This window comes from Poecile atricapillus, chromosome 5, assembly GCF_030490865.1.
Source record: "Poecile atricapillus isolate bPoeAtr1 chromosome 5, bPoeAtr1.hap1, whole genome shotgun sequence".
Classification (NCBI taxonomy): domain Eukaryota; kingdom Metazoa; phylum Chordata; class Aves; order Passeriformes; family Paridae; genus Poecile; species Poecile atricapillus.
The window spans coordinates 40,593,590-40,621,345 of NC_081253.1; the positions used below are offsets into that span (position 1 = coordinate 40,593,590).

At 47.8% G+C, this 27,756-nt stretch overlaps 6 protein-coding genes across 9 annotated transcripts; all 6 read right to left on the reverse strand.

The window, feature by feature from the left end:
* LOC131579459 (UDP-glucuronosyltransferase 1A1-like) lies at positions 1 to 27,341 on the reverse strand. Of its 4 annotated transcripts, XM_058839432.1 has the most exons (6): positions 13,054 to 13,869; positions 8,560 to 8,653; positions 3,815 to 3,946; positions 3,624 to 3,711; positions 2,686 to 2,905; positions 1 to 970 (listed from the first exon to the last, which is right to left on the reverse strand). In XM_058839432.1, the coding sequence occupies exons 1-6, from the start codon at positions 13,812 to 13,814 to the stop codon at positions 673 to 675; spliced, it is 1,593 nt and encodes a 530-aa protein (XP_058695415.1). In that variant the 5' UTR covers positions 13,815 to 13,869; the 3' UTR covers positions 1 to 672. The 4 variants fall into 4 exon arrangements, with proteins under 4 accessions (XP_058695415.1, XP_058695414.1, XP_058695412.1 ...); XM_058839431.1 differs by lacking the exons at positions 8,560 to 8,653; positions 13,054 to 13,869 and adding an exon at positions 26,435 to 27,341; XM_058839429.1 differs by lacking the exon at positions 8,560 to 8,653 and having other exon boundaries at positions 12,963 to 13,866.
* On the reverse strand, positions 14,542 to 15,909 carry LOC131579470 (UDP-glucuronosyltransferase 1A1-like). The gene has a single exon (XM_058839443.1). It carries the CDS (start codon positions 15,853 to 15,855, stop codon positions 14,950 to 14,952), a length of 906 nt encoding a protein of 301 aa, XP_058695426.1. The 5' UTR covers positions 15,856 to 15,909; the 3' UTR covers positions 14,542 to 14,949.
* On the reverse strand, positions 17,007 to 17,990 carry LOC131579388 (UDP-glucuronosyltransferase 1A1-like). The gene has a single exon (XM_058839205.1). The coding sequence runs from the start codon at positions 17,907 to 17,909 to the stop codon at positions 17,007 to 17,009; it is 903 nt and encodes a 300-aa protein (XP_058695188.1). The 5' UTR covers positions 17,910 to 17,990.
* On the reverse strand, positions 18,659 to 19,716 carry LOC131579463 (UDP-glucuronosyltransferase 1A1-like). The gene has a single exon (XM_058839437.1). The coding sequence runs from the start codon at positions 19,640 to 19,642 to the stop codon at positions 18,674 to 18,676; it is 969 nt and encodes a 322-aa protein (XP_058695420.1). The 5' UTR covers positions 19,643 to 19,716; the 3' UTR covers positions 18,659 to 18,673.
* On the reverse strand, positions 20,909 to 22,148 carry LOC131579469 (UDP-glucuronosyltransferase 1A1-like). The gene has a single exon (XM_058839442.1). The coding sequence runs from the start codon at positions 21,878 to 21,880 to the stop codon at positions 20,933 to 20,935; it is 948 nt and encodes a 315-aa protein (XP_058695425.1). The 5' UTR covers positions 21,881 to 22,148; the 3' UTR covers positions 20,909 to 20,932.
* Positions 23,223 to 24,230, reverse strand: LOC131579566 (UDP-glucuronosyltransferase 1A1-like). Its single transcript, XM_058839717.1, has one exon. It carries the CDS (start codon positions 24,108 to 24,110, stop codon positions 23,223 to 23,225), a length of 888 nt encoding a protein of 295 aa, XP_058695700.1. The 5' UTR covers positions 24,111 to 24,230.
* Positions 27,342 to 27,756: the final 415 nt, after the last annotated feature.

Sequence of the window (27,756 nt, forward strand, 5' to 3'; positions counted from 1 at the left end):
TTTATTTTTGGTATTTGGGGTTTATTTATAGGGCTGGGCTTTGGGGTCTTTCCCTGAGCATCACTTACAAAGAACAAATCAGCTGTGGGGGTTGATAAAGAATGCTTACAAAGATCTCAGCAGCAGGTGAGCTCCAGGTACAGCACACCTGCCTGATGGGGAGTTTGGGGGAAACCCCAGTGGTTTTCCAGCAGCTTCCCTGCCAGAAACCTTGGTTTTGTTCAGGGTTTGCACTCACAAAGATGTGCATTGAGCTTGGTTTGCGTGACAGGAGTTGAGTGTACAACATTTGCCTCTCTTACAACAGCAGCCACGCAGAGATTTCAAACAGAAATCTGACCAGATGGTGCTCTTAAAGTCCTCCAAAATCCCTACATACCTCTGCTGCAGGTAGAGGTTAAAAGAAAAAGTCACTGAGAGTCCTCTCTGCACACTGATGGGGGATTTCAGACTCAGACCTTCCCAAGCAACTGAAGCATTCCTACACGAGGCATTTTTAACCACCCATTCTTAATTAAAAGGCCAAAATCAGATCAGTGGGACCAGCCAAGGATCCCTATCATCCCTCAGCTGAAAATCATAGTGTTTAATTTATTGCAGTGAAATTTGTGCTATTCTCTGACCCTGCCGCGGGTCTGGAGCAGGAGCTTTGTCACCCACCACCGTGGGGAGCTACTGGGACTTGGCTTTGGCGGGCTTCCCCGTCCTGCCCTTCTTGCAGAAGCACCTGCGGCAGCAGCACAGGCAGCACTTGAAGGAGATGAAGAGAGAGAGGAGCGTGACGGCGGCCAGGAAGGCGATGACGTCCAGCGAGTGGTACTGCACCCAGTTGAGGTCGTGGGCAGCCGGGCGCAGGTGAGGGGCCCCCTTGTGCCTCATCACAAACTCCACCCAGTGCACGGCCAGGTCCAGCGGGTGGATGGGCCTGTCCAGGTGCAGGTCCGAGAGGCGCTGGATGTTCTCCTTGTACCTGCCGAGGAGAAGGCGTTCAAACATGGGATTGATGCCTTAGGATTTTGGCTTTTATGGTTTTTTAAATCCTCTACTGCTTTAGGGTGTAACTCCAAAACTCCACAGCTTGTCAGCAGCTGCTCTGCCGTTGTATTCAGACAAAACAATCCCTTCTAGGCCTGGGACTCAAGGGCACAAAATGTAAACAACAGTGAATTGGGATGGGAGCAAACTGGGGGTAAATTACTTCATTACCTGAAGCTGTAGTTGGAGGATTAACCCCTGATATGCAAATGGATCAAACTTAAAATGGTCTCAGAAACTCGTGACCATTGTCCATCTTGGGTGCCAAGGTGTACCTATGGAAGGCTTTTAATAAATACCTGCATTTTATCCTCTTAATCTTGTCTAGCCTCTCTTCTAGGTAGCCACTCCAAGGCACCAGTTTTCTGGCACCCCAGATGGGAGAAGAAAGGCTTTGGAAAACCCTTGGACCAGAGAAACATAAATATCCACTTCATTCTGCTAATCTTGTCTCGCTTTTGTTCTAGGTAGCCACTCCAAGGCATCAGTATCACAGGGTGGGGTGTGTTGGAAGAACCTTAAAGCTTGTCCCTCATGGGCAGAGACACCTTCCACCAGGCCAGGTTGCTCCAAACCCCATCCAGGCCACTTCCAGGGATGGGGCAGCCACAGCTTCTCTGGGCTCTTGTGCTACTGAGCCCCTTGAGAAGGACAATGGCAAAGTTGCAGGCCCAGGAAAGCACTGTTTCCAATGACAAAACAAACAAACAAACAAACAGACAACAACAAAATGAGGGAAAGCTTGGTTTGGGCTTTCTGCAAAATCTCTGGGGTGAAGGTCTCTGGCTGAATAATGGGGTTAAAAAAAGCTGGGCAGCTTTTCCAGCTGCATTATCATTGTTGTTTCTGTTGGTATAGTACTATTGCTGTTGCTGCCATAAAAATTGGGAAATTGGCTAGGAAACAATGTCAATAAGCTGCTCTTTCTCAGGAACGTGGTGGAGTTTCTTAGTCCTTAGCATCTTCAAATGGGAGCAGGGAAGAGCTCTCATGTCTGAAAGAAATCTCTGTGCTGCCTTTAAACCCCTTGGGCGTGCTGACTGCAGCGCTGTGACGTTCCCTGGGCTTCCTCAGTGCATCCCTGCATCTTCCTCCTGCTCCATGCTGGGATTGTCCAGCCTTGCTGAGCCAAGCAAGCAGCTCTCTGTGCTCACAGAATTCCTCACGAGCACTGAAGGGGAGGGGGTGGGGGGTGGGAAAGGCCTGAGAAAACTCACCTGTAAGATAAATGAGTGATAAATATGTTTGATAAACCCTTTTCAGGCTCCCCATTGACCTGTGTGACCACAGGGTTGGGAACAAAAGCTGTCTGCCGCTTGTGTCAAAGCCCTCTCTGTTCACTGAGATATCTTCTCTCTGTCACTGCCTTGACTTTAAGAAGGTGACACACTTTCTTGGCAACTTGGGACTCATAGCCCATGTCCCCTGCGCCCTGCATCCTCCCTTCTCAGCCACCTCTCGTCCCCTAAAGGGGACAGCCTGAAGTTAACCCAGGGTGAGCATCAGCTTCTCCATGGAAGCAGCTGCTACCAAATCCACACCTTTGACAAAAGAAGCCATTTAGGGAGAGAAAAACACTGTGTTAAGCTGGAAGTGAAGGTGCTGGGGACACACAGTAAGGAGGGGGGAGGCTGTGCCTCTGGTACTGACTTTTTCTCGTTGATCACTGCTTTCAGGGCGGTGGAAATGTCCTTGGAAGTCATCTCCAGGATGTTCAGGGTCAGCCCTGCTCCCCGGGACTCCACTCGCTTGGCGTTGTCCATCTGGTCCCCAAACAGAGGCATCAGCACCATGGGCACTGCATTGCATATTCCCTCATAAACACCATGGGAGCCTCCGTGGGTGATAAAGGCACGAGTCTTGGGGTGGGCTGTGGAGGGAAACACAGGCTTGCTTAGCTCCCAGAATTACTGACTCCCAGCAACACGTCCCTGGGGAAAAACATGCACAAAAAAGGGCCGTGGGTGGGATAAATCAAGGATTTGGGGTTGTTGTGAGCATCGTCCCCCATGACCAGACTTAGAGATTGGAACGCTGTAGACCTCTGTCTTGGTTTTGGGTGATCCTCCAACTTTAGGATGAAACCAGAGCCAGGAGAGGTTAAAAAGGATGTTATCACCAATCAGTTTTTCACCATCTCTTCCATGGCAGTGAAGGTCTCTCACAGCTGAACCTGTTCTCTTACCAACAAATGCTCTCCTGACAACAATTTCACCACTTTAAAAGCCCAAAGACCTGCCTGGAAGTGCTCCCTTGAGGACCATGAAGTTTCTTTTTCAGGCCAGAAGATGGGACAAAAACACAGCTGGGTGTTCAGGCTGCTTAGTCAGAGATAAAGACTCCCATTTTTGCCTGGTACTGAAGTGTCAGAAAACCTTTTCAAACAGAGTCATTTCATAATTTGGCAATTCCCAGCCAAGTTCCTAAAGGATGAGCCCTGGCTCCAAAAGCCAAGGCTGCAAGGAAGGTTTGTGCCCCACATGGTGGGTCAGGGGATGGTAACTCACACCTGACGCACAGATGCTGCCCTTGGGGCCTCACAGCAGCAGCCCTGGAGTACCAGCACCACCCTGCTGTGTCAGACCTACCCAGGAGGTCGTTCTGAGGCAGCCACTTGACGAGCTTCACGTTGCTGGGCAGGTTGGGGGGTGCCTTGCCCGTGTAGCGCCAAAAGACCTGGCAAGGGAAGCAAAGCCCACGTCAGATCCCAGCAGGAGAAGGGAGGGAGGAGGGAACAGTGTGGAGCTACTCTGCTGGAAGGGGAAGAGGAAACTGGTACCGTCTGAGGGACTGTTCCCAAGGCCTCTGCGATTTCCATGGCTTTCTTCATGGGAATCTCGGACACCATGGAGCCCAGCGAGAAGACAACGATGCCATGTTCTCCAGAGGCGTTGACCATGGCTTCAAATTCCTGCCAAAGGAAAGCAAGCCTTTAGTCAAAGCCCTTTCTCTTGTCAGAGGATGGAATTGCTGCCACATTCCCACAAAACTCTCTGGAAAGGGAAGAGAGCAAGCAGAGAGCACAACAAAGTTAGGACTGGGAAAACGATTTCTCATGGACAGTTCTGCATCCAAAGCAGCACAGCCAGCAGATCCAGGGAAGGGATTCTCCCCATCTTCTGAGACCTGGAATCCTGCATCCAGCTCTGGGGTCATCAGCATGAGAAGGACATGGGACTGTTGGAGCAATTCCAAAGGAGAACCATGGAGTTGACAAGGAGACAGGAGCTCCTCCCCTAAGGGGACAGGCTGGGACATGGGGGCTGTTCAGCCTGCAGAAGAGATGATTTTTGTGTGGAGACCTCAGAGCCCCTTTCCAGTGCCTGAAGAAGCCTAGAAGAAAGCTGGAAAAGGACTCTTCATGAGGAACAGGAGTGATGGGACAGGGAGTAATGGGTTTGAACCAAGAGAGGAAATTTGTGTTAGATATCAGGAAGAAATTCTTCTCTGTGAGGGTGGTGAGGCCATGGAAAAGGCTGCCCAGAGAAGCTGTGACTGCCCCTGGATCCCTGGAAACTGTTCAAGGGGAGGATGGAGAGGGCTTGGAGCCACCTGGGCTTATGGAAGATGTCCCTGCCCATGGCAGGAGGTGGGACTGGATGGGCTTCAATGTCCCTTCCACCCCAACCTGTTCTACGATCCTGAAGAAAATGAGTCTTGGGGAAGTAAAAATAGGCACATTTTACCCAAGCCTGGATTCAGAGTTGATGTTCTTCTTTTCAGGCCACGCAGCTACAAGAGAGAATTAAAATCCTGGAAGAGGGTCCTGACAGCAGGTAACTCAAATTTCTAGTATCTTGATTTATTGTATCTGCTGTGGGTATGATAACACTGAACTGCTGTCAGTTTTGTCTCTCTTTTGTTTGAGTGATTTAAATAAAAGAAGATTTAGTGTTGGAATCCAGGAACAAAAGGATTCCAATGAAGCAGAAAAAAACAGCCCAAGGCTGGAGCAAATATTCTTTGAAATAGAAAAAAATGTTTGGTCGAGCCAAGGAAGGAAAGGAAAAACTGGAGGAAATTTTTGCAGGCATCAGAGTTAAATAAGGGGAATACAATGAACTAAATGTTCCTGTAAGTCTGGCAATTGCCATGTTATCTCTGGGATCTGAGGGGATAACCAGAGAACCACGGAATGCTTTGGGTTGGAAGGGGCTTTAAAGATTGTCTCATTCCAACCCCCCTGCCATGGGCAGGGACAACAGAGACTGTCAGTTTATGCTCTTTTCCATATTTTTCTGGCTGTCTTGAGGCATATTTAATCCTATTTATATTCTGTGGGACATCGGTTTTACTTTGTTTTTTAGGTCTTTTTGAATTCCAAAGTCCAACTTTCTGCTCAGAAGTTCTACTATGAGGAAACTCTTTGCAGCCCTGCTTTAGGCATATGCTGATTATTCTAGTAGTGCTTTTTAATCAGCACCTATTCATACTTTTATGAAATATCTACAGTGGAGATTCATGGAAAAATAAGAGAATTAACAGGATTTATTAATGGAAAGTGGGAGATATCCCATACTGAGGAATTTTGGCACAGTTGAAGCAAAATACAGATAGAGGGCAGAGTATTTTACATAAAAGTGGCAGAAGTGTTGCTTCACTGGTGGCAGGAATTTCATTCGGGTCTGTCTGAACTGTCTGAAGTTCATGGAACATCCTCAGTTGGAAGGGACCCACAAGAATCCAACAAGAGTCCAACCCCTGGCCCTGCCCAGACACCCCAACAATCCCACCCTGTGCATCCCTGTCCAAAGGCTCCTGGAGCTCTGGCAGCCTCGGGGCTGTGCCCATTCCCTGGGGAGCCTGGGCAGTGCCAGCACGCCCTGGGGGAAGAACCTTTCCCTAAATCCAGCCTGAGCCTGCCCTGACACAGCTCCAGCCATTCCCTCAGGTCCTGTCCCTGGCCTGAGAGAGCAGAGATGGGAGCTGTCACTCCACTGTGCCCCTTAAGGAAGCTGTAGCTGTTGTAGGAAAAAGGAAGAGGGAATGGAAACAGGAAGAATTGGAAAAGAAAACCCCCTTTTCTTTTTTTTTTTTTTTTTTTTTTTGTGTGCTGGTTTGACGGGGACTGCAGTGTCCCACAAAGTAACTTTTCCCTCGTTGCTCAAGGGATGCAGCGGTGCAAAATGCATTCCCAGTCACTTTCATCTGACATCAGTTACTGCAGCCTGGGAGCTCCATCTCCTGGAGAGAGCTCACAGCGCACCCACAGCTAAACTCGGGGAGGAAAAAGCCGGGAACTAACCTGGGATAGTTTGTTTTCCCGAGTGCAGCCTATGCCTCCAACCAAGACCATGTTGGGCATGAGGGGCCTGGGGTACTCAAAGGCAAAGTCGTATTTCATGAGCCAAACAGCGGCGTGGCTGAACAGCTCGGGCACGGTCGCCTCCCGCCGCAGGAACTCGCGGATCAAGGGATCATAGGGGGAATAAAGGACAGAGCAGGCCAGGGAGCTGCCCAGGGTGGCCAGGAGGTTGCCCAGGCGCTGCCAGAAGGACATGCGGTCTGTGGAGCGTGTGAAGAACCTCGGGACGTAGGAAGGAGGGCTGGGACACATCGTGGCCTGGAATTCCAGGCTGCACGGCAGCCCCCGCAGGAAGTACACGGAGGGCAGGGACAGATGTTCTGCCAAGATCTGCCCACATGGGAAGAAGGGATCCATAAATACGGCATCAAATTTGTTTCCCTCGAGGTATTGGATCAGCTCTTTGTCAGACAGGAGACGCTTGCAGGAATCCAAGAACATGCTTGTAAAATTGGCAATTTTGGAGAGTTTTTCCAAGAAGGGCTGGGGTGTGAAACTCCTGTGGCCCATCTGTTTAAACTCTGCCTCCACAAACTCCTTGGTGTAGGACACAGAGTAGGTTTTCAAGGTGTAAAGTGGGGATGAATGGATCCGCAAATTTATCTCTGGCGCGACCACCACGATTTCATGTCCCTTGTCCCTGAGCTTCTCCACGACCGGGCGCATGCTGAGCCAGTGGCTGCCATCGATGGGTATGACCAAGAGCTTCCCACCTTTGCCAGAGGTCCACAGCAGCAGGAAAAACACAGCCCAAGAGGCAAGAGAAAGAAATCCTGTCTTTGGAGAAACCATTTCCCTTGTGCTGCTAGTGAAGTTTTAAACAGCAGTGAAACTGTGGCCAGGGATGAGGAATAAATCACGGGGTGCTTCCCACTTGAATTTTAACTAAGGTGGGTTTTTAATGTTTTACAGGCAGAAATTGGGGTAATTTTTAACTGTGTGTAAATATCGGGTTTATAATCTGTGTGCAGGGAAGTCTGTCAGTGAGTAAGGTGAAGCTGAATGTTTGGATTGACACCAGGAGGGAGGGAGTGACCAACAGCCTGTGGGGCTGAGAGACTGAATGAGAGCCATGAATGGGACTGACACAGCAATCACTACATCGTTAACATCCAGTTAATGATCAACCCCCTGCCTCAAGTCCACTGCACTGATTGGACACGGAACTCAGCTCAAATCTGACCTTTGGATCGCTTTGTGCCCCTGGAGTGTAACCAAGAAGCAAAGATTGACAGAGGTTTGATATAGAGTTGGTGGTAAAGGTTTATCTCCAGATTTGTTGCTCTATCACAGCAATTATCAAAGTGAAAGCCTTGAGTTTACTTGCAGTAAACGTGTTGTAAGCTGAGCAATAACTCCTGCTGTTGCAACACCAGGATGGTCTGAAAGCAGAATGAACCGGGGATATCGGCACTATTTGCACAGCACGGGGGGAATCTGAACAAGGGACAGTAGTTACAGTCCTGAAGGCTTCCTTTCCCAACCATCCTCTTACTTGCTGTCTTGCACTGCTGCTTGCACAAATCCAGAGGCAACAGAGCTCCCTCTGCTGTCCTTGCACACCCCTGTTTTTGGGCTGTTGGCGCACATGGAATCATGGTATAGACTCCGTTAGAATATCCTGACCCACAAGGATCACCCCTGGCCCTGCACAGACACCCCAACAATCCCACCCTGTGAGTCCCTGGGAGCACTGTCCAAAGGCTCCTGGAGCTCTGGCAGTCTCGGGGCTGTGCCCATTCCCTGGGGAGCCTGGGCAGTGCCAGCACCCTCTGGGAGAAGAACCTTACCCTAAAACCCAGCCTGACTCTCTCCTCTGGTGTTCTGTGCTTCACCCAGCTTCATGGTCAGTGGCACAGCAAAAGTGCCTGGGTATATCCACAGAGTTCATTCTGTATTTCCAATTTTTGTCCAATCAAGTCTCTTGCAATTAACTGGCATTCCACATCCCTTAGGGATATTAAATCTAGAATTATTTTGTCATTTACCTGGATATAGAGCATGCCATAAGTGATGGTGACAACTCGACCTAAGCTCTCCTGGAGAGAAACCCTCCAGCAAGCCTTGTGATCATCTCAAAGCCTAAGATTCCCACTCCCATGCCATCCTGGGATTTGATCACACCCTGCCTCAAACACAAATATCACTATAGGAAACACTTAAAAACAGCACATGGGGAACAAGCACCAACACGACCCCCAGGGTAAGCAACGACAAACCTTTGAGAGTGGCTTCTTTTCCTGACAGTTGATGCCCCCAACATAGACCATGTTGGGCATGATGGGGCGCGGATACTCAAAAACAAAGTCATATCTCATCAGCAAAACTGATGCTTGGCTGAACAGCTCCTGCATGGTTACATCCCTCTGCAGAAACTCGGAGGCCAAGTTCTTGTATTTCAAATAAAACAGGTCGCAAAGCAAAGGCTCTGAGACCCCGATCAGGAAGTTCTTCACGCGCTCTGGGAACGTCATTTGGTCAGAACTGGATGAGAAAGTCCTGGGAACGTAGGACGCAGGGCTGGGAGACTGCATGGCTTTGTAGTCTAAGGTACAAGGAAGGCCACGCATGAAGTACACAGAGGGGAGGGAGAGATATTCAGCCAGAATTGGCCCACAGGGCAGCACAGGGTCCATCATGATGGCATCGAATTTGCTGTCCTGGAGGTACTTAATGAGTTCTTTGTCATATAAGAGGTGCTGACAAGCAGAAGAGAACATGTTGGTCAGCTCTGAGATATTGCTGAGTAAAACTGAGAGCTTTAGGGGCTCAAAGCTCCTTTCCCCCAGCTCATTGTAGGATTGATCCACAAACTCCTGGGTGTAAGGCACTGAATATGTTTTGATGGTGAAGGACTGGGAGCTTTTCAAGAACAAGGCAGCATCAGGAACCACAGCCACAATTTCGTGCCCCTTCTCCCAAAGTTTCTCCAGGACCACACGCATGCTCAGCCAGTGACTTCCATCCTGAGGCATCACCAAGAGCTTCCCACCATCTGCCAGACTCCAGAAAGCAAGGAAAAGCATAAGCCCAGCATGTACCTGGTGCCTCCACATAACTGTCATGGGGCAGGAAAAGAAATGAGCTGCTCCTCCTTATGTTGTTCAGCAGCACATGAAGAAAAATCTGCTTGTACCTCATTTATATCATGATGGACTCTAATGTTTATCATTACAAAATGATGCAGGTTATTGGAGCTCGAAGGCCACACTGCTGATAAAAGCCTTGATTAAAGTGATACCAAGGCCCTTGTGCTTTTATCTGCATTTATCTCGGATTGTTCAGAATAATCAACAGAAAAAGCAGTAGTTCATGGAGAGGTTTTGCTGTGTCAGGGTTGTTTCAAGTGACTCACTACTGTGCACTCAACTGTCCTGGGCCAGATTCAAGCCAGGAATCAAATTTATGGCCACTCCACAGAGCTTTTATCAGAAGAATTGTGTTGCACTGTTGACACACAAGACCTAAGCCCCCAGTGTCTGCTCAGGAAGGTGGCTGGAGTTCACAGAGAATGTTCTCCACGGCAAGCAGGAGCCTGCACATGGAACAGCGGAGTCACCAAAGTTCGGGTAACACATTAACCAACCACCTTTCACCTTTTTAGCATAACAGTGATATAGCAGAAAGCACAGGCTGTGCTCAAGCGGGGTCACCAGAGTTTGTAGGTAAGTGGCTAGAGGCTAAACATTTTTTTGAAAAGCAATGATGCAGCAGAATATGTGGCTCTTGCTCAAGAGGGGCCTTCAATGGGATTTCAGGGTAAAGAGATTACGGGGCAAATTGGTTTGAAAGTTCTTAATAACAGTCCCTTTCTCAAATTTCAGAAGGCTTGGCTGTGGTATGTAGAAGTCCACCCTTATGGACAGAAGGGCCTGGCCAAGCAGATCTCACCTGCATATTCCTCATGGATAGGGAAAAGCTGGGTGCCGAAAGTTTGCAAGTTTACAAAAGCAATACAAGATATGGAAATGGTACCTGCACAAGAGCTGGCTGGAGAAGACAAATTCTTTTAGACCCTCCCAACCAAGCCCTCCTGAACAGAGGGAACTCTGAGCAGTTTCTCCATGCCTGGAAGACTTCTCTTGGAGCAGAATGATGGGAAATCTGAATCATGAAATGGCTACCTTCACCAAAGGCACCTGAGCATGATAAATACACTCCAAGGCTCATCATAAGCGTTATTCCAAGAATAAGACTAAGTGTGTCCTAAAAGGTTTATTTGGAGAGGAGGTCCTCTAGGTGGCCTGCTAAAGGAAAGGGGTTCTTAAAAGCCAGCAAGAAGAACTGTAATGTTTATGGAAAATGCATGAAATAGGAAGGAATTTCAGACATCAGTGGGGACGTTTAGATTGGATATGAGGAAAAATTTCTTCAAGAAAAGGATTGTCAAACAGTGGAAGGGGCTGTCCAGGGCAGTGGTGGAATCACCATCCCTGGAAGCGTTCAGAAAATGTGTGGATGTGGCACTTGGGGACACAGTTTAGACCTGGCAGTGCTGGATTAATGGTTGGGCTGTGATCTTAGAGGGCTTTTCCAGACTTAACAGTTCCATGATTTGATGCAGTCCTATTCTGCAGCTGGTGAAGAAGAACAGTGGCTCCAGCTGGCAGTGGGGTAGCATTGAAAGACCAAAGACTACAGGAGGTGGAAGGAAGGAATTCTTACCTGCCAGGGCTGCATTTCCATATTTCTGTGGTAAAAAGATCTCAAATAATGAGGTGAAGCAGCATTAAACAAACCTTAAGATGGCAGTACATACTGAGGTAGCTAACTCAGAGCTGCAGAAACACTCTTACCCTGCATAATGGCCTCTCAAATCTCATATTTGGTACATAGTTGCTCCCATCTAGTTCAGTTCTGCTAACATTTCAGGCAAACATGTATCATCTACGAGACACTAAAACAAAACCCTATAAAATAACACTAAAGATGTAAAAAAAACCCCTCAGCCCAAACCCTTGAGGCCAAGCTCAGAAAAGTTTTTTTTTCAAAAAAAAGGTCAGAAAAGTTCAGCAAAAGTTCACAGAAGTTGTGACACTGGATTTTGAGCAGCATGCAAACACACTCCACGTGTTTATGAGTGCAGAGACTGAAGTCCACAAGTCCAGCCCCTTCCAAAGGTGAGATAGCGGGAGAAAGTCAAGCAAAAGTACAGAATTGAGTGCCAAGGTTGTAAGCTGGAAACAGTACAGCAAATATTCTAGCTAAGGGAACCCATGATTATCTCTCCTGTAAGCCTACAAACCCTGGCAGACAGCCTGTACCTCTTATTAACCCCCTAAATCCCTTTTAAATTCAGAGGGTTAGTCTACAAAAAAGAAAATCTGAAGCTCTTGAGAGTCTGATTTGGGGTTTTTGGGGCATGGTGTGAAAAAATACCCCGCTTTGTTTGCTCTAAGCTTGCTGCATTTCAGTGTTAGTCATAGGACAAATATTGGGAGAAACTATCAGTTCCCCTTGCGCCTTTAGATATGATTTTCCAGATTTTACAGACCTCTGCCATATTTTTTTCCCTAGCTTTAGCTGTGCACTTTATTCCATCTCTGCTTTTCTAGCCTGAGTGCCAAGTTTGAATCCTCTTAAAAATCCTCTGTTTTTACTGTGTGAGATTGGGCTTTTTCTGAAATATCAGCCTTATCTCAGCTTTTGTAAAGCTAATATCTGAAAAACCCAGCAGAAATAGTTATTATTAAAAAATAGAATCTATGAGGATACTCTGCAAACCACAAAATCTATTTGAAAACGTATCTAAAAAAAGGCTGACTTGAATCCAACATTCATCTTAGAAGAATAAAGTAACTTATACTTTATTTTTTCAATTCTGGGTGAAAATTTAACCAAGTAGCATCACTGGCCTGGGATATATGAGCTGGAAGAATGAGCCTATGAAAGCCTCATGAAGGCCAGCAAAGGCAAATGCAAAGTTTTGCCTCTGGAATGGGATAAGCCCATGCCACAAGGATAGGTACACTACAGCTTGACTGCAGGGGATGACAAAAAGGTAATGAAAAAAATTATATTGACAGTGACAAGATTTAGTGACATGATAAGAGCCAACAAACACAAGCTGCAACATGGAAGATTTAAACTGGAGACAGAGATTAATTAGATATAATAAGGTGTGTTCACTGTAGGAGATACTTAAAATTTGACAAGACAGAGAAAAGAAAAGCCTGACCTGGAAACATTCTGATAGGAGTCTCTCAGAGAGGCCTTATAATGACCTTCCAGATGAAAATGTTTTATGAGTCCATGACAATTCAAAGCACAAAGAACTGTTCTTTAAGGGAAAAAAGAAAAAAAAAGAGAGGAAATCAGCCAGAGGATAAATGAAGACCTCCTCAAATCAGAGTGTGTCTTGCACCACATGAGCGGCCTACTCCAAAGCCAAAGCTACCTTGGAGCAGAGGCACAGGAACAATGGAGTCTCCCAGAGCTAATTCCATATACAACACTTTCTCCACCTTTCTACTCTGATAATCCTTCACAGACACCAGAACTGGCACATCTCTGCCAAAGATGAGCAGTTTGAAATCCACCTTTCTAACAAAAGCTGTCTTTCAGCTTCCTAGAGATTTCCAAAGCCCACAAGAACAACAAGAGAAAGCAGAGCGTGACCCACCTGATTTAGCTTCTTGTAAGCACAATTTACTCCGCTAATCAAAACCATGTTGGGCATCAAGGGTTTTGGGAAGTGCAAGACAAAGTCCAGCTTCATGAGCCAAATGGAAGCCTGGCGCAGGAGATCCGGCACGGTCACCTCCCGCTTGAGGAATTCTGAAGCCAGTTCTGCATAAGGTTGGAAGACAACATCGCAGAGGAAAAGATTTGGGATGTCATAGAGCATGTTCTTCACCCTCTGAAGAAAGGTCATGCGGTCTGTGAGGTCTGTAAATACTCTGGGGACATAGGAAACGGGATTGGGGCACTGGGTGGCTTGATATTCCAAACCACATGGAATTTGAAGCAGGAAATACACGGAAGGCAGGGAAAGATACTCTGCAAGGATTGCCCCACAGGGTAGGACAGGGTCTGTGAGGACAGCATCGAACTTGCTCTCCTCGAGGTACCTGATGAGCTCCTTGTTGTGGATTAAGTGTGTGCAGGTGGCCAGGAACATAGCTGAGGTCTTCTTTACCTGTTGATACTGCCTAATAACTCTTTCCAGAAAAGATCCTCCTTTAAATAAATCCGTGATTGACCCTTTGAAAACTTCATCCATCTCTTCCTGTGTGAAAGGCACTGGGTACGTTTTCATCACAAAGGTCTTTGATGGTTTGATGTGCAAGGAGACTTCAGGTGCCACCACGACCACCTCGTGTCCCCTCTGCGTCAGGATGTCCAGCACTTCCCGCATGCTGAGCCAGTGGCTCCCATCCACCGGCACCACCAGGAGCTTCCCAGCAGCAGCCAGACCCAGCAGGGACAGGAGCAGAATCACAACTGGTGGAGAAGCCCTGAGCTCCAGGCCCATTCCTGCAGGGATCAGGTGAGTGCCTCCAGGGAAAGAAACCTGCCTCAGCACCAGAGCACCGGCAGCAACTCTGTGCTTTTAAGCAATCCCTGCCACAGCTTAACTTGTGAACCTTATTTTGTTTGCCATGAGGTAAATGTGTAATCACGGGTGGGATAAAAGGCTGCATAACCAGCAGGTTCAGGTAGCTGATAAATGTGGGGAATGCACCAGATAACCCTCGTGTTTCAAAACAAAATTTTTGGCACTTTTGTCTCCTTTGAGTGCCATCTGCCAAGTCACTGTTGACCCTAGAGACCTCTGAAATTTGCTGTTACGCTGCACACAGCCATCAACAAGCCAAAATTTTCCTAGATCTGCCTGCAAACAGAGAGGCTGCTTCTCAACCTGAGAGCCCCCAACCTGCCACGTTCTTCCAGATCCCAGCTTTGGAAATACCCGGGTGAAGAAGCGGTAAAATTCATCGGCAAGGAAAGATGTAGTGAGGTAACAAGGACAGAAGCCTGGGGTGCATTTCTCAGTAAACACCAGACCCAACTACAGCAATTTGCTAATTAGGGATTGCACCTGACTGCAAGGCTTTGCCAGCCCCACAGACTCATTCATCACTCACTAAGAGAATACCAAGTTACACAAAGTTACCAAAAATTAGAAATTGTTGGGACACTTAAAACTGGACAAGACAGAGAAAGGAACATCCTGACCTAACTGGACATGTCTTGAGAGGAGGTTCTCAGAGAACTCAAATGTCCTTCCAGATGGCAGTATTTGATGAGCCTATGATAATTCAAAGCATTGAAAATCCTGCATGAAAGGAAAGAAAGAAGACAGAATTGTGGAGGAAATCAGTCAGATTGGATCAAAGGATAAATGAGTATGTCCTCAATTCAAATTGTGCCTTGCATCACATCAACAGCCTTGATGGAAGAGGCTCTGAGGAACTCACTCCAATCCAAATGCACACTGGAGCAGAGGCACAGTATCAATGGAGAGTCTCCCAGAGCTAATTCCATATGCAACACTTTCTCCACCTTTCTACTCTGATAATCCTTCACAGACACCAGAACTGGCACCTCTCTGCCAAAGATGAGCAGTTTGAAATCCACCTTTCTAACAAAAGCTGTCTTTCAGCTTCCTAGAGATTTCCAAAGCCCACAAGAACAACAAGAGAAAGCAGAGCGTGACCCACCTGATTTAGCTTCTTGTAAGCACAATTTACTCCGCTAATCAAAACCATGTTGGGCATCAAGGGTTTTGGGAAGTGCAAGACAAAGTCCAGCTTCATGAGCCAAATGGAAGCCTGGCGCAGGAGATCCGGCACGGTCACCTCCCGCTTGAGGAATTCTGAAGCCAGTTCTGCATAAGGTTGGAAGACAATATCGCAGAGGAAAAGATTTGGGATGTCATAGAGCATGTTCTTCACCCTCTGAAGAAAGGTCATGCGGTCTGTGAGGTCTGTAAATACTCTGGGGACATAGGAAACGGGATTGGGGCACTGGGTGGCTTGATATTCCAAACCACATGGAATTTGAAGCAGGAAATACACGGAAGGCAGGGAAAGATACTCTGCAAGGATTGCCCCACAGGGTAGGACAGGGTCTGTGAAGACAGCATCGAACTTGCTCTCCTCGAGGTACCTGATGAGCTCCTTGTTGTGGATTAAGTGTGTGCAGGTGGCCAGGAACATAGCTGAGGTCTTCTTTGCCTGTTGATACTGCCTAATAACTCTTTCCAGAAAAGATCCTCCTTTAAATAAATCCGTGATTGACCCTTTGAAAACTTCATCCATCTCTTCCTGTGTGAAAGGCACTGGGTATGTTTTCATCACAAAGGTCTTTGATGGTTTGATGTGCAAGGAGACTTCAGGTGCCACCACGACCACCTCGTGTCCCCTCTGCGTCAGGATGTCCAGCACTTCCCGCATGCTGAGCCAGTGGCTCCCATCCACCGGCACCACCAGGAGCTTCCCAGCAGCAGCCAGACCCAGCAGGGACAGGAGCAGAATCACAACTGGTGGAGAAGCCCTGAGCTCCAGGCCCATTCCTGCAGGGATCAGGTGAGTGCCTCCAGGGAAGGAAACCTGCTGCAGCACCAGAGCACCGGCACCTTTAGGCACTTCTAAGCTCCGTGCTTTTAAGCAATCTCTGCCACAGCCCAAGTTTTTATATCCTTCCTTTATCTGCTGTGCAGTAAATGTGTAATCACGGGTGGGATAAAAGGCTGCATAACCAGCAGGTTCAGGTAGCTGATAAATGTGGGGAATGCACCAGATAACCCTCGTGTTTCGAAACAAAACTTTTGGCACTTTTGTCTCCTTTGAGTGCCATCTGCCAAGGCACTGTAGCCCCTAGAGACCTCTGAAATTTGCTGTTATGCTGCACACTGCCATCAACAAGCCAAAATTTTCCTAGATCTGCCTGCAAACAGAGAAGCTGCTTCTCAACCTGAGAGCCCCCAACCTGCCACGTTCTTCCAGATCCCAGCTTTGGAAATACCCGGGTGTAGAAGCGGTAAAATTCATTGGCAAGGAAAGATACAGTGAGGTTACAAGGACAGAAGCCTGGGGTGCATTTCTCAGTAAACACCAGACCCAACTACAGCAATTTGCTAATTAGGGATTGCACCTGACTGCAAGGCTTTGCCAGCCCCACAGACTCATTCATCACTCACTAAGAGAATACCAAGTTACACAAAGTTACCAAAAATTAGAAATTGTTGGGACACTTAAAACTGGACAAGACAGAGAAAGGAACATCCTGACCTAACTGGACATGTCTTGAGAGGAGGTTCTCAGAGAACTCAAATGTCCTTCCAGATGGCAGTATTTGATGAGCCTATGATAATTCAAAGCATTGAAAATCCTGCATGAAAGGAAAGAAAGAAGACAGAATTGTGGAGGAAATCAGTCAGATTGGATCAAAGGATAAATGAGTATGTCCTCAATTCAAATTGTGCCTTGCATCACATCAACAGCCTTGATGGAAGAGGCTCTGAGGAACCCACTCCAATCCAAATGCACACTGGAGCAGAGGCACAGTATCAATGGAGAGTCTCCCAGTGCTAATTCCATATGCAACACTTTCTCCACCTTTCTACTCTGATAATCCTTCACAGACACCAGAACTGGCACCTCTCTGCCAAGGACAACCAGTTTGAAATCCACCTTTCTAACAAAAGCTGTCTTTCAGCTTCCTAGAGATTTCCAAAGCCCACAAGAACAAGAGAAAGCAGAGCATGACCCACCTGATTTAGCTTCTTGTAAGCACAATTTACTCCGCTAATCAAAACCATGTTGGGCATCAAGGGTTTTGGGAAGTGCAAGACAAAGTCCAGCTTCATGAGCCAAATGGAAGCCTGGCGCAGGAGATCCGGCACGGTCACCTCCCGCTTGAGGAATTCTGAAGCCAGTTCTGCATAAGGTTGGAAGACAATATCGCAGAGGAAAAGATTTGGGATGTCATAGAGCATGTTCTTCACCCTCTGAAGAAAGGTCATGCGGTCTGTGAGGTCTGTAAATACTCTTGGGACGTAGGAAGGGGGTTTGGGGCACTGGGTGGCTTGATATTCCAAACCACATGGAATTTGAAGCAGGAAATACACGGAAGGCAGGGAAAGATAGTCTGCAAGGATTGCCCCACAGGGTAGGAAAGGGTCTGTGAAGACAGCATCGAACTTGCTCTCCTCGAGGTACCTGATGAGCTCCTTGTTGTGGATTAAGTGTGTGCAGGTGGCCAGGAACATAGCTGAGGTCTTCTTTGCGTGTTGATACTGCCTAATAACTCTTTCCAGAAAAGATCCTTCTATAAATAAATCCGTGATTGACCCTTTGAAAACTTCATCCATCTCTTCCTTTGTGAAAGGCACTGGGTACGTTTTCATCACAAAGGTCTTTGATGGTTTGATGTGCAAGGAGACTTCAGGTGCCACCACGACCACCTCGTGTCCCCTCTGCGTCAGGATGTCCAGCACTTCCCGCATGCTGAGCCAGTGGCTCCCATCCACCGGCACCACCAGGAGCTTCCCAGCAGCAGCCAGACCCAGCAGGGACAGGAGCAGGATCACAACTGGTGGAGAAGCCCTGAGCCCCAGGCCCATTCCTGCAGGGATCAGGTGAGTGCCTCCAGGGAAGGAAACCTGCTGCAGCACCAGAGCACCGGCACCTTTAGGCACTTCTAAGCTCCGTGCTTTTAAGCAATCTCTGCCACAGCCCAAGTTTTTATATCCTTCCTTTATCTGCTGTGCAGTAAATGTGTAATCACGGGTGGGATAAAAGGCTGCATAACCAGCAGGTTCAGGTAGCTGATAAATGTGGGGGATGCACCAGATAACCCTCATGTTTCGAAACAAAACTTTTGGCACTTTTGTCTCCTTTGAGTGCCATCTGCCAAGGCACTGTAGCCCCTAGAGACCTCTGAAATTTGCTGTTATGCTGCACACTGCCATCAACAAGCCAAAATTTTCCTAGATCTGCCTGCAAACAGAGAAGCTGCTTCTCAACCTGAGAGCCCCCAACCTGCCACGTTCTTCCAGATCCCAGCTTTGGAAATACCCGGGTGTAGAAGTGGTAAAATTCATTGGCAAGGAAAGATACAGTGAGGTTACAAGGGCAGAAGCCTGGGGTGCATTTCTCAGTAAACACCAGACCCAACTACAGCAATTTGCTAATTAGGGATTGCACCTGACTGCAAGGCTTTGCCAGCCCCACAGACTCCTTCATCACTCACTAAGAGAATACCAAGTTACACAAAGTTACACAAAATGGCTCTGAATACATGAAATGAAAAAAACAAATGCAGAGCACACATTATAAGGATGAAGGTATAGCACAGATGCCTACAAATGGAAAGGGAGAGTAAAATTCATGAGCATTCATCCAACCGCCTGAAATACGTACTTGATTCCCATCCGCAACACAAGATTGAAGCCTCCTTAGATAGAAATCCATCACAGCACAAATTAGAAACAGTGTGACCCACCTGAGAAAGCCCCTTGTGAGCACAGTGTACTCCCCCAATTGGAATGATGTTGGGCATCAAGGGTCTTGGATAGTCGAGCACAAATTCCAACCTCAGGAGCCAAACAGAGCCCTTGCGTAGGAGATCCTGCACAGTCACATCCCGCTGCAGGAACTCGGAAGCCAGTTTTGAGAATGGATCAAAGGCAAAATCACACAGGAAAAGGTTTTGGGTGTCAAAGAGTAGATTCTTCACCCGCTGGAGAAAGGTCATGCGGTCTGTAAGTTGTGTAAATGCCCTGGGCACGTAGGAAGGAGGATTGGGACACTGAGTGGCTTCAAAATCTAACCCACATGGGACTCCTCGTAAGAAATACACAGAAGGAAGTGAAAGATGCTCAGCCAGGATCAGCCCACAAGGTACTACAGGGTCTGTAAGAAGGGCATTGAACTTGCTCTCCTCAAGATAGCTCATGAGCTCTTTGTTTTTCAGGAGATATTCACAGCTGATGGTTGACATATAACCAAGTCTTTTCATATGTTCGAACACTTTAAGAAATCTTTCAATAAAAGATCCTTCTTCAAATGAACTGTGTAGAAATGCCTTGAAATCTTTCTCCATCTCTTCCTGTGTGTAGGGGACCGAGTAAATTTTCATCACAAAGGTCTTTGATGGTTTGATGTGCAAGGAGACTTCAGGCGCCACCACAACCACCTCGTGTCCCCTCTGCGTCAGGATGTCCAGCACTTCCCGCATGCTGAGCCAGTGGCTCCCATCCACCGGCACCACCAGGAGCTTCCCAGCAGCAGCCAGACCCAGCAGGGACAGGAGCAGGACCACAGCTGGTGGAGAAGCCCTGAGCCCCGGGGCCATTCCTGCAGGGATCAGGTGAGTGCCTCCAGGGAAGGAAACCTGCTGCAGCACCAGTGCCTGCCCCACACTTTCAAATGATCTGCGCCACAGCCCAACTATGGATTTTTATTTTATTTGCTGGGTGGTAAATATGTAATCACTGGTGTGATAAAAGGCTGCACAACAAGCATGGGATTCCTGCCAAGTCCATAGAATCACCAGATAACTCCATCTGTCTCTATCAGAAGAACAGTCCAGAGTGCCCTAGGAAAGAGGCAGGGGTTGCTCTGTAACTGCCCTTCTGATTCCTGTCCTCTGGCCGGATTTCTGCACATGTGTGCGATGTGTCACATGTAGGAGATGTGTCACATGCATATCACCATTCAGACCTGCAGAGGCTTCTCCTTTCCCCTGGCAAGGACTGTCTCCTCTCCCCCTCTCCTGGAAAACTCATGTGTGGGTGACCCAGACCCCACAGCAATTGTGGAACAGCTCTTTAAAATGGTTTCTAGAATGAGAAGGCAGAAGAGATGGAAGGATGATGCCAGGTTTCTGGACAGAGATTTATGAGGACTCTGTGAGGGGGACCTTCCACAGAACAATTCAGGACCCATTTCTGGCTTTGTTTTTGCTACTGACAAAGCACCAATGCTGTCCAGCACTGGTGGGGCTTTGTGAATGCTCACGTGGCAAATCCCGGTGTGCACGGGGATATCTGTCAGATGTCACAGCCACCTCCACACTTGGGGATGGGTGGAATAGCCACAGGCTTCATGATCCCAGCCCACATCACACCAATCCTAAGGGACAGGACTGAAGAGAAAGCCAGAGCACCAAAAGAACTCACCCAACTCACCAGGCTCTCCCCTGGAACAGCAGAGGAGGCTCTCCAGGAGGAAAACTGCACAGGGCTCTTGCCAGCATACCAGGGAACCCAAAAAATTGGCATCATCACCAAGGCTGCACTCAAACCCTCAGTGCCAGTCAAGCCATGATGGATGTGTCAAATTTGACCTGCTCCAAGGCATCAGGGTTGGGCTTGTCAATCAAAAAAGAATTGTTAAGCTTTTCTGGGACTATCCATGGGAGTTGTTCATTAAAGGAACCCAGCATTTAGTCTTACTATTCACAGATTTCAACAACCTCATGGCTGGTGCAATCAACATCCCACCACAAACCCTCCTTAGAAGACCCTGGTGTTTACCTAAAACTGAGCAGCATTTAAAACCCAGGAGGAACAGCTGCCTACACAGGAAGTGGAAAGTCAGGAAGACAGCGAGAGAAAAATAGTTCCTGTCATGAGGATTCACCTCAGCAGAAAATAGGAATTTGATTTTTATCATAACACAGAATTCCCCCCTCCTTAACACAGAAATCCATCAGGGCATGGATTAAAACCAGACCCACCTGCGGTAGCTCCTTGTGAGCACAGTTTACTCCTCCAATTGGAATGATACTGGGCATCAAAGGCCTTGGGTAATCGAGTACAAAATCTAACCTCAGGAGCCAAACAGAGCCCTTGCGTAAAAGATCCAGCACAGTCACCTCCCGCTGCAGGAACTCGGATGCCAGTTTTGAGTAGGATTGAAAGACAAAATCACAGAGGAAAATATTTGGGATGTCAAAGAGCAGGTTCTTCACCCGCTGGAGAAAAGTCATGTGGTCTGTAAGGTGTGTAAGTATCCTGGGCACATAGGAAGGGGGCCTGGGACACTGAGTGGCTTCAAAATCTAACCCACATGGGACTCCTCGTAAGAAATACATGGAAGGAAGGGAAAGATGCTCAGCCAGAATTGCCCCACAGGGTAGAAATGGGTCTGTAAGGACAGCATCAAACTTGCTCTCCTCAAGGTACCTGATGAGCTCTTTGTTTTGCAGGAGATGTTCACAGCTGGAGACCTCCAATTTAGTGATTCTTTTCATACCTTCAAATACTTTAAAAAATCTTTCAAAAAAAGATCCCTCTTCAAATGAAACCTGAAAGAATGCCTTGAAATCTTTCTCCATCTCCTCCTTTGTGTAGGGAACCGAGTACATTTTCATCACAAAGGTCTTTGATGGTTTGATGTGCAAGGAGACTTCAGGCGCCACCACGACCACCTCGTGTCCCCTCTGCGTCAGGATGTCCAGCACTTCCCGCATGCTGAGCCAGTGGCTCCCATCCATCGGCACCACCAGGAGCTTCCCAGCAGCAGCCAGACCCAGCAGGGACAGGAGCAGGACCACAGCTGGTGGAGAAGCCCTGAGCCCCGGGGCCATTCCTGCAGGGATCAGGTGAGTGCCTCCAGGGAAGGAAACCTGTGTCTTCACCAGTGCCTGCCCCACACTTTCAAACGATTTGTGCCACAGCCCAACTGTGGATGGTTATTTAATGTGCAGTGTGGTAAATATGTAATCACTGGTGTGATAAAAGGCTGCACAAGAAATACGGGATTACTGCCAAGTCCATAGAATCACCAGGTAACTCCCATCTATCTCTATCAGAGGAGCACTTAAGATTGCCCCAAGAAGGAGGCAGGCGTGGCCCTGGACTTGTACTTTGGATTCCTTCTCTCTGTCTGGACATTCTGACATGCACATCACTATTCAGACCAGCTGAGATTCTTCTTCCCTCTAGGAAAGGACAGTCCCCTCTCCCTCTCTCTTGGAAGACTCATCTCCTGGAGACCCAGACCCCATGAAAGCTGTTGAACAGCTCTTTTAAGACAGTTTCCAGACTGAGAAGACAGAGAAGATGGAAAGGTGATTCCAGATTTCTGAGCAGATTCACAAACACTCTTTGAGGGGGACTTTCCACAGAACATTTCAATGCCTATTTCTGGCATTGTTTTTGTCACTGACAAAGCACCAATGGTGTCCAGCAGTGGCGGGGTTGTGTGAATGCTCACGTGGCCAATCCCACTGTACATGGGGATGTCTGTAAGGTGTCACAGCTACCTCTGTACTTGGAGCTGGGTGGAATTGTCACACACTGGGCTTTGTGATCCCCAACCTGCACCACACAACTCCTATGGAACATGAATGAAGAAAAGGGCAGGGCACCAAAAGTAATCACCCAACTCTCCAGGCTCTCCCCCAGAGAAGAACAACAAGCTGTCCAGGAGGAACTGTGCACAGGGCTGTTGGCAGCACCCCAGGGAACCCAAGCACACGGCATGTTGGAGCAGTTGGTATCATGGGCAAAGCTGCACAGAAACCATCAGTGCCAGTCAAGCCATGCTGGATGTGTCAAATCAGACCTGCCCCAGGCATCAGAGCTGGGCTTTGGAGTCAGGAAAGACTTTTTAGGTTCTCTGGGACATCCCATTGGAGCTGGTCATTAAAGGAACCCAAGATTTTGTGTTACTGTCCACAAATTCTGACAACCCCTTTGCTGGTGGCATCAACGTCCCAACACAAACCTCCACAAGAACACCCTGATGATTCCCTTCTACTGCGAATCCTTTCAAAGCAAGAAGGAACAGTTGCCTACATAGGAAGTGGAAATTCAGCAAGAAAGTGAGAGAAAAACAGTTCCTGTCATGAGGATTCACCTCACTCACCCTAAACAGGAGCTGGATTCTTATTGCAACACAGAATTCCACCCTCCTGAACATACAAGTCAATCAGAGCCAGAACTAAAAACAGTGGCACCCACCTGATGTAGCTCCTTGTGAGCACAGTTTACTCCTCCAATTGGAATGATGTTGGGCATCAAAGGCCTTGGGTAATCGAGTACAAAATCTAACCTCAGGAGCCAAACAGAGCCCTTGCGTAAAAGATCCAGCACAGTCACCTCCCGCTGCAGGAACTCGGATGCCAGTTTTGAGTAGGATTGAAAGACAAAATCACAGAGGAAAATATTTGGGATGTCAAAGAGCAGGTTCTTCACCCGCTGGAGAAAAGTCATGCGGTCTGTATTGTCTGTAAATACCCTGGGCACGTAGGAAGGAGGATTGGGACACTGAGTGGCTTCAAAATCTAACCCACATGGGACTCCTCGTAAGAAATACATGGAAGGAAGGGAAAGATGCTCAGCCAGAATTGCCCCACAAGGTAGGATAGGGTCTGTAAGGACAGCATCAAACTTGCTCTCCTCAAGGTACCTGATGAGCTCTTTGTTTTGCAGGAGTTGTTCACAGCTGGAGACCTCCAATTTAGTGATTCTTTTCATACCTTCAAATACTTTAAAAAATCTTTCAAAAAAAGATCCTTCTTCAAATGTAATATGAAACAATGCCTTGAAATCTTTCTCCATCTCCTCCTTTGTGTAGGGCACCGAGTACATTTTCATCACAAAGGTCTTTGATGGTTTGATGTGCAAGGAGACTTCAGGTGCCACCACGACCACCTCGTGTCCCCTCTGCGTCAGGATGTCCAGCACTTCCCGCATGCTGAGCCAGTGGCTCCCATCCACCGGCACCACCAGGAGCTTCCCAGCAGCAGCCAGACCCAGCAGGGACAGGAGCAGAATCACAACTGGTGGAGAAGCCCTGAGCTCCAGGCCCATTCCTGCAGGGATCAGGTGAGTGCCTCCAGGGAAGGAAATCCCTGACAGCACTGGAGTACGAGTCCCTGCGTCGTGCTCTCAAACGATTTGTGCCACAGCCCAACTGTGGATGGTTATTTAATGTGCAGGGTGGTAAATGTTTAATCCCTGATATGATAAAAGGCTGCATATGACAAAAGCATGGGATTTCTGCCGAGTCCATAGAATCACCAGGTAGCTATCTATCCCTTTTATCTCTATCAGAGGAACACTAAAGAGTGCCTCAAGAAGGAGGCAGGTGTGACTCTGGGTCTGTACTTTGGATTCCTTCCCTTTGGCTAGACCTTCTGCATGTTCAGATGTGTCACGTGCAGATGTGTCACATGCACATCACCATTCAGCCCAGCAGAGGCTTCTCCTTTCCCATAATCAAAGCCCGTTGCCTCTTTCTTGGAAAACTCATCTCTAGGAGAACCAGACCGCACAGCAGCTGTGGAATGGCTCTTGAAGATGGTTTCCAGCCTGACAAGACAGAAGTGGTGGAAGGATGATGCCAGGTTTCTGAGAAGAGATTTATGAACACTTGAGTTTGTTGAACACAACGTGGCTTTTAGTGAAGGCAGAGGAAGTGCCAGCAGGGACCACATGACCAGCAGCAAGAGGCATGGTGAGGAATTTCCCAATGTGGAGCCAGGAGGGGATCAACCTTGCAGCACTGCAGGACTCTATAAATTAGAACTTGAGAACAAATGAACATATGGACACCAATTCTCTCCTGAGTTAGAGAAAAGGGAAAAGTGAAGACACGTGAGGAGAACAATATGGAGATACTAAGGGGCCTCAGAGGTGAGATTCTTCCAGAAGCTGTGGTTAGGACTATAATACAACAAACTATTTCCCTGGAATTCATGAGGTGCATGGGGGGGATGCAGAGTTCACCTGCAGCCCATGAGAAAGAGTGCTCACACTGGAGTGCGTGGATGCTGAAAAGCTGTGATCTAGTGAGAAACTCAAACAGAGAGAGAAGACCCTTGCTTCAAGGGATAGAAAAAAAAGACCCTTGCTTCCAAACTAGAACAACTCATCCTTAAAAGACTACAGCCCATGAACTAAAATGACTCACACAAACAAGTTGTAGAAGACTGCTTTGCCTGTAGGAGGGACTCACGTTGTAGCAGGTTGGGCATGACTGCGACTCATGAAAATTAGAACTGCATTGGGAAAGCTCACAGAGAACTGTCCCATGAAAAAGACCCCATGGCACAGTAGAAGAGACTTCTCTCCCTAAGTAAACTGAAGGAAGATTTTTACAAGTGACAAACTGACTAAAAACCCCCATGTTTTGTCTCCCTGCACTGTTGGTGGGAAGGAAAGAAGGGTGAGGTGCACAGGGGAAGATATTCTAAAGGTTTATTTTACTTCTCATTATTCTCTGTTAATTCTGTTAATAGTTTTTCCTTTATACCTTTTAAGTTTTGAGCCTCTTCTGCCCTTAAAGTTTCTTCCCAATCCTTACCTCTACTCATGAACCCCTTTTGTTTTTCCTTTCCCCCTTGTCTGCTCAACTATAGCAGGAGAGAATGAGTAAAAATTTTTTTTCTGGGTGCCTAGCTTCTAGCCAGTGTTAAATTCTGACACCACTCTGTGAGGGGGATCTTCCACAGAACAATTCAGGACCCATTTCTGGCTTTGTTTTTGCTACTGACAAAGCACCAGTGCTGTCCAGCACTGGTGGGGCTTTGTGAATGCTCACGTGGCAAATCCCGGTGTGCATGGGGATATCTGTCAGATGTCACAGCCACCTCCACACTTGGGGATGGGTGGAATAGCCACAGGCTTCATGATCCCAGCCCACATCACACCAATCCTAAGGGACAGGACTGAAGAGAAAGCCAGAGCACCAAAAGAACTCACCCAACTCACCAGGCTCTCCCCTGGAACAGCAGAGGAGTCTCTCCAGGAGAAAAACTGCACAGGGCTCTTGCCAGCATACCAGGGAACCCAAAAAATTGGCATCATCACCAAGGCTGCACTCAAACCCAAACCCTCAGCCATGGTGGATGTGTCAAATCTGACCTGCTCCAGGCAGGAGCTGGGCACTCTTTCTGGTGGAATCAATGTCCCATCACAGAACTTCACCAGAAAACCCCAGTGATTCCCTTCAACTAAGAAGCCTTTAAAAGCCAGAAGGAACATTTGCCTACACTGGCATTAGACAGAAACAGTTCCTTGCATGAGGATTCACCTCACTCAGCAGAGACAGGAATGCAGTGCCTATTGCATAAAAAAACTACCCCCCTCCTAACACAGAAATCCATCAAGGCATGGATTAATACCATACCCACCTGAGGCAGTTCCTTGTGAGCACAGTTTACTCCTCCAATTGGAATGATGTTGGGCATCAAAGGCCTTGGATACTCTAAAACAAATTCTGACCTCAGGAGCCAAACAGAGCCCTGGCGTAAGAGATCCTGCACAGTTACGTCCTGCTGCAGGAACTCAGATGCCAATTTTGAATAGGGTTCAAAGGCAAAATCACAGAGGAAAGTATCTGGGATGTCATGAAGAAGGTTCTTCACCCGCTGGAGAAAGGTCATGAGGTCTGTAAGTTGTGTAAATCCCCTGGGGACATAGGAAGGGGGCCTGGGACACTGAGTGGCTTCAAAATCTAAACCACATGGTATTCCACGTAAGAAATACACGGCAGGAAGTGAAAGGTGCTTTGCCAGGATCGCCCCGCAGAGTAAGACTGGGTCTGTAAGGACAGCATCGAACTTGCTCTCCTCAAGGTACCTGATAAGCTCTTTGTTTTGCAGGAGATGTCCACAGCTGGAGACCCCAAAATTAGTGATTCTTTTAATACCTTGGTACGCTTTAACAAATCTTTCCAGAAAAGATCCTTGTTCAAATGAAAAATGAAAAAATGCCTGGAATTCTTTCTTCAAATCTTCCTTTGTGTAGGGGACTGGGTACATTTTCATCACAAAGGTCTCTGATGGTTTGATGCGCATAGTGACTTCAGGTGCCACCACAACCACCTCATGTCCCCTCTGTCCCAGGATATCCACCACTTCCCGCATGCTGAGCCAGTGGCTCCCATCCACCGGCACCACCAGGAGCTTCCCAGCAGCAGCCAGACCCAGCAGGGACAGGAGCAGAATCACAACTGGTGGAGAAGCCCTGAGCCCCGTGGCCATTCCTGCAGGGATCAGGTGAGTGCCTCCAGGGAAGGAGATCCCCAGCTTAGTGATTTTAAGCAATCTGGTCTCTGGTTTTTATGGAAGATCTTTGGATTTATTTGCATTTGGTAAATGTTTAAACATGGACATGGCAAAGATGGCAGAAAAGCTGTTAAAGTTCATCCCAACTGGCAGACACAAATCAGGGCAGGAGCTACCCTGGGAAACACTCCCCTCTCTGTATTGGTGGAACACCGGGTTTGGAGTAACGCTGCCTAGTTATGTAGGGAGGGGGTGAGGAAGTCCAAGGTGCAGCTGGAACTGAACTTGGCCAGGGGTGAAAATAATGAGAAGGGCCACTGCAGGTCTGTCAGCCACTACAGGAAGGTCAAAGGTAGTGTTTCCCCCCCACCCCCCAAGATTAGGAAACTGGTAATAATGGACAAGGTGAAGGCCGAGTGACTCAAGAACTTTTCTTGCCTCAGCCT

Coding starts and splice junctions, on each gene's coding strand:
- LOC131579459 (XM_058839432.1), bottom strand. CDS start 13,814: ATGGGCCTGGAGCTCAGGGCTTCTCCACCAGTTGTGATTCTGCTCCTG. Junction 8,654..13,053: donor GCTTCCATTTGGCTCATGAA/GCTGGACTTTGT, acceptor TTTGCTGATGAG/ATATGACTTTGTTTTTGAGT. Junction 3,712..3,814: donor TGGGAACAGTCCCTCAGACG/GTACCAGTTTCC, acceptor TTCCCTTGCCAG/GTCTTTTGGCGCTACACGGG.
- LOC131579470 (XM_058839443.1), bottom strand. CDS start 15,855: ATGGGCCTGGAGCTCAGGGCTTCTCCACCAGTTGTGATTCTGCTCCTG.
- LOC131579388 (XM_058839205.1), bottom strand. CDS start 17,909: ATGGGCCTGGGGCTCAGGGCTTCTCCACCAGTTGTGATCCTGCTCCTG.
- LOC131579463 (XM_058839437.1), bottom strand. CDS start 19,642: ATGGCCCCGGGGCTCAGGGCTTCTCCACCAGCTGTGGTCCTGCTCCTG.
- LOC131579469 (XM_058839442.1), bottom strand. CDS start 21,880: ATGGCCCCGGGGCTCAGGGCTTCTCCACCAGCTGTGGTCCTGCTCCTG.
- LOC131579566 (XM_058839717.1), bottom strand. CDS start 24,110: ATGGGCCTGGAGCTCAGGGCTTCTCCACCAGTTGTGATTCTGCTCCTG.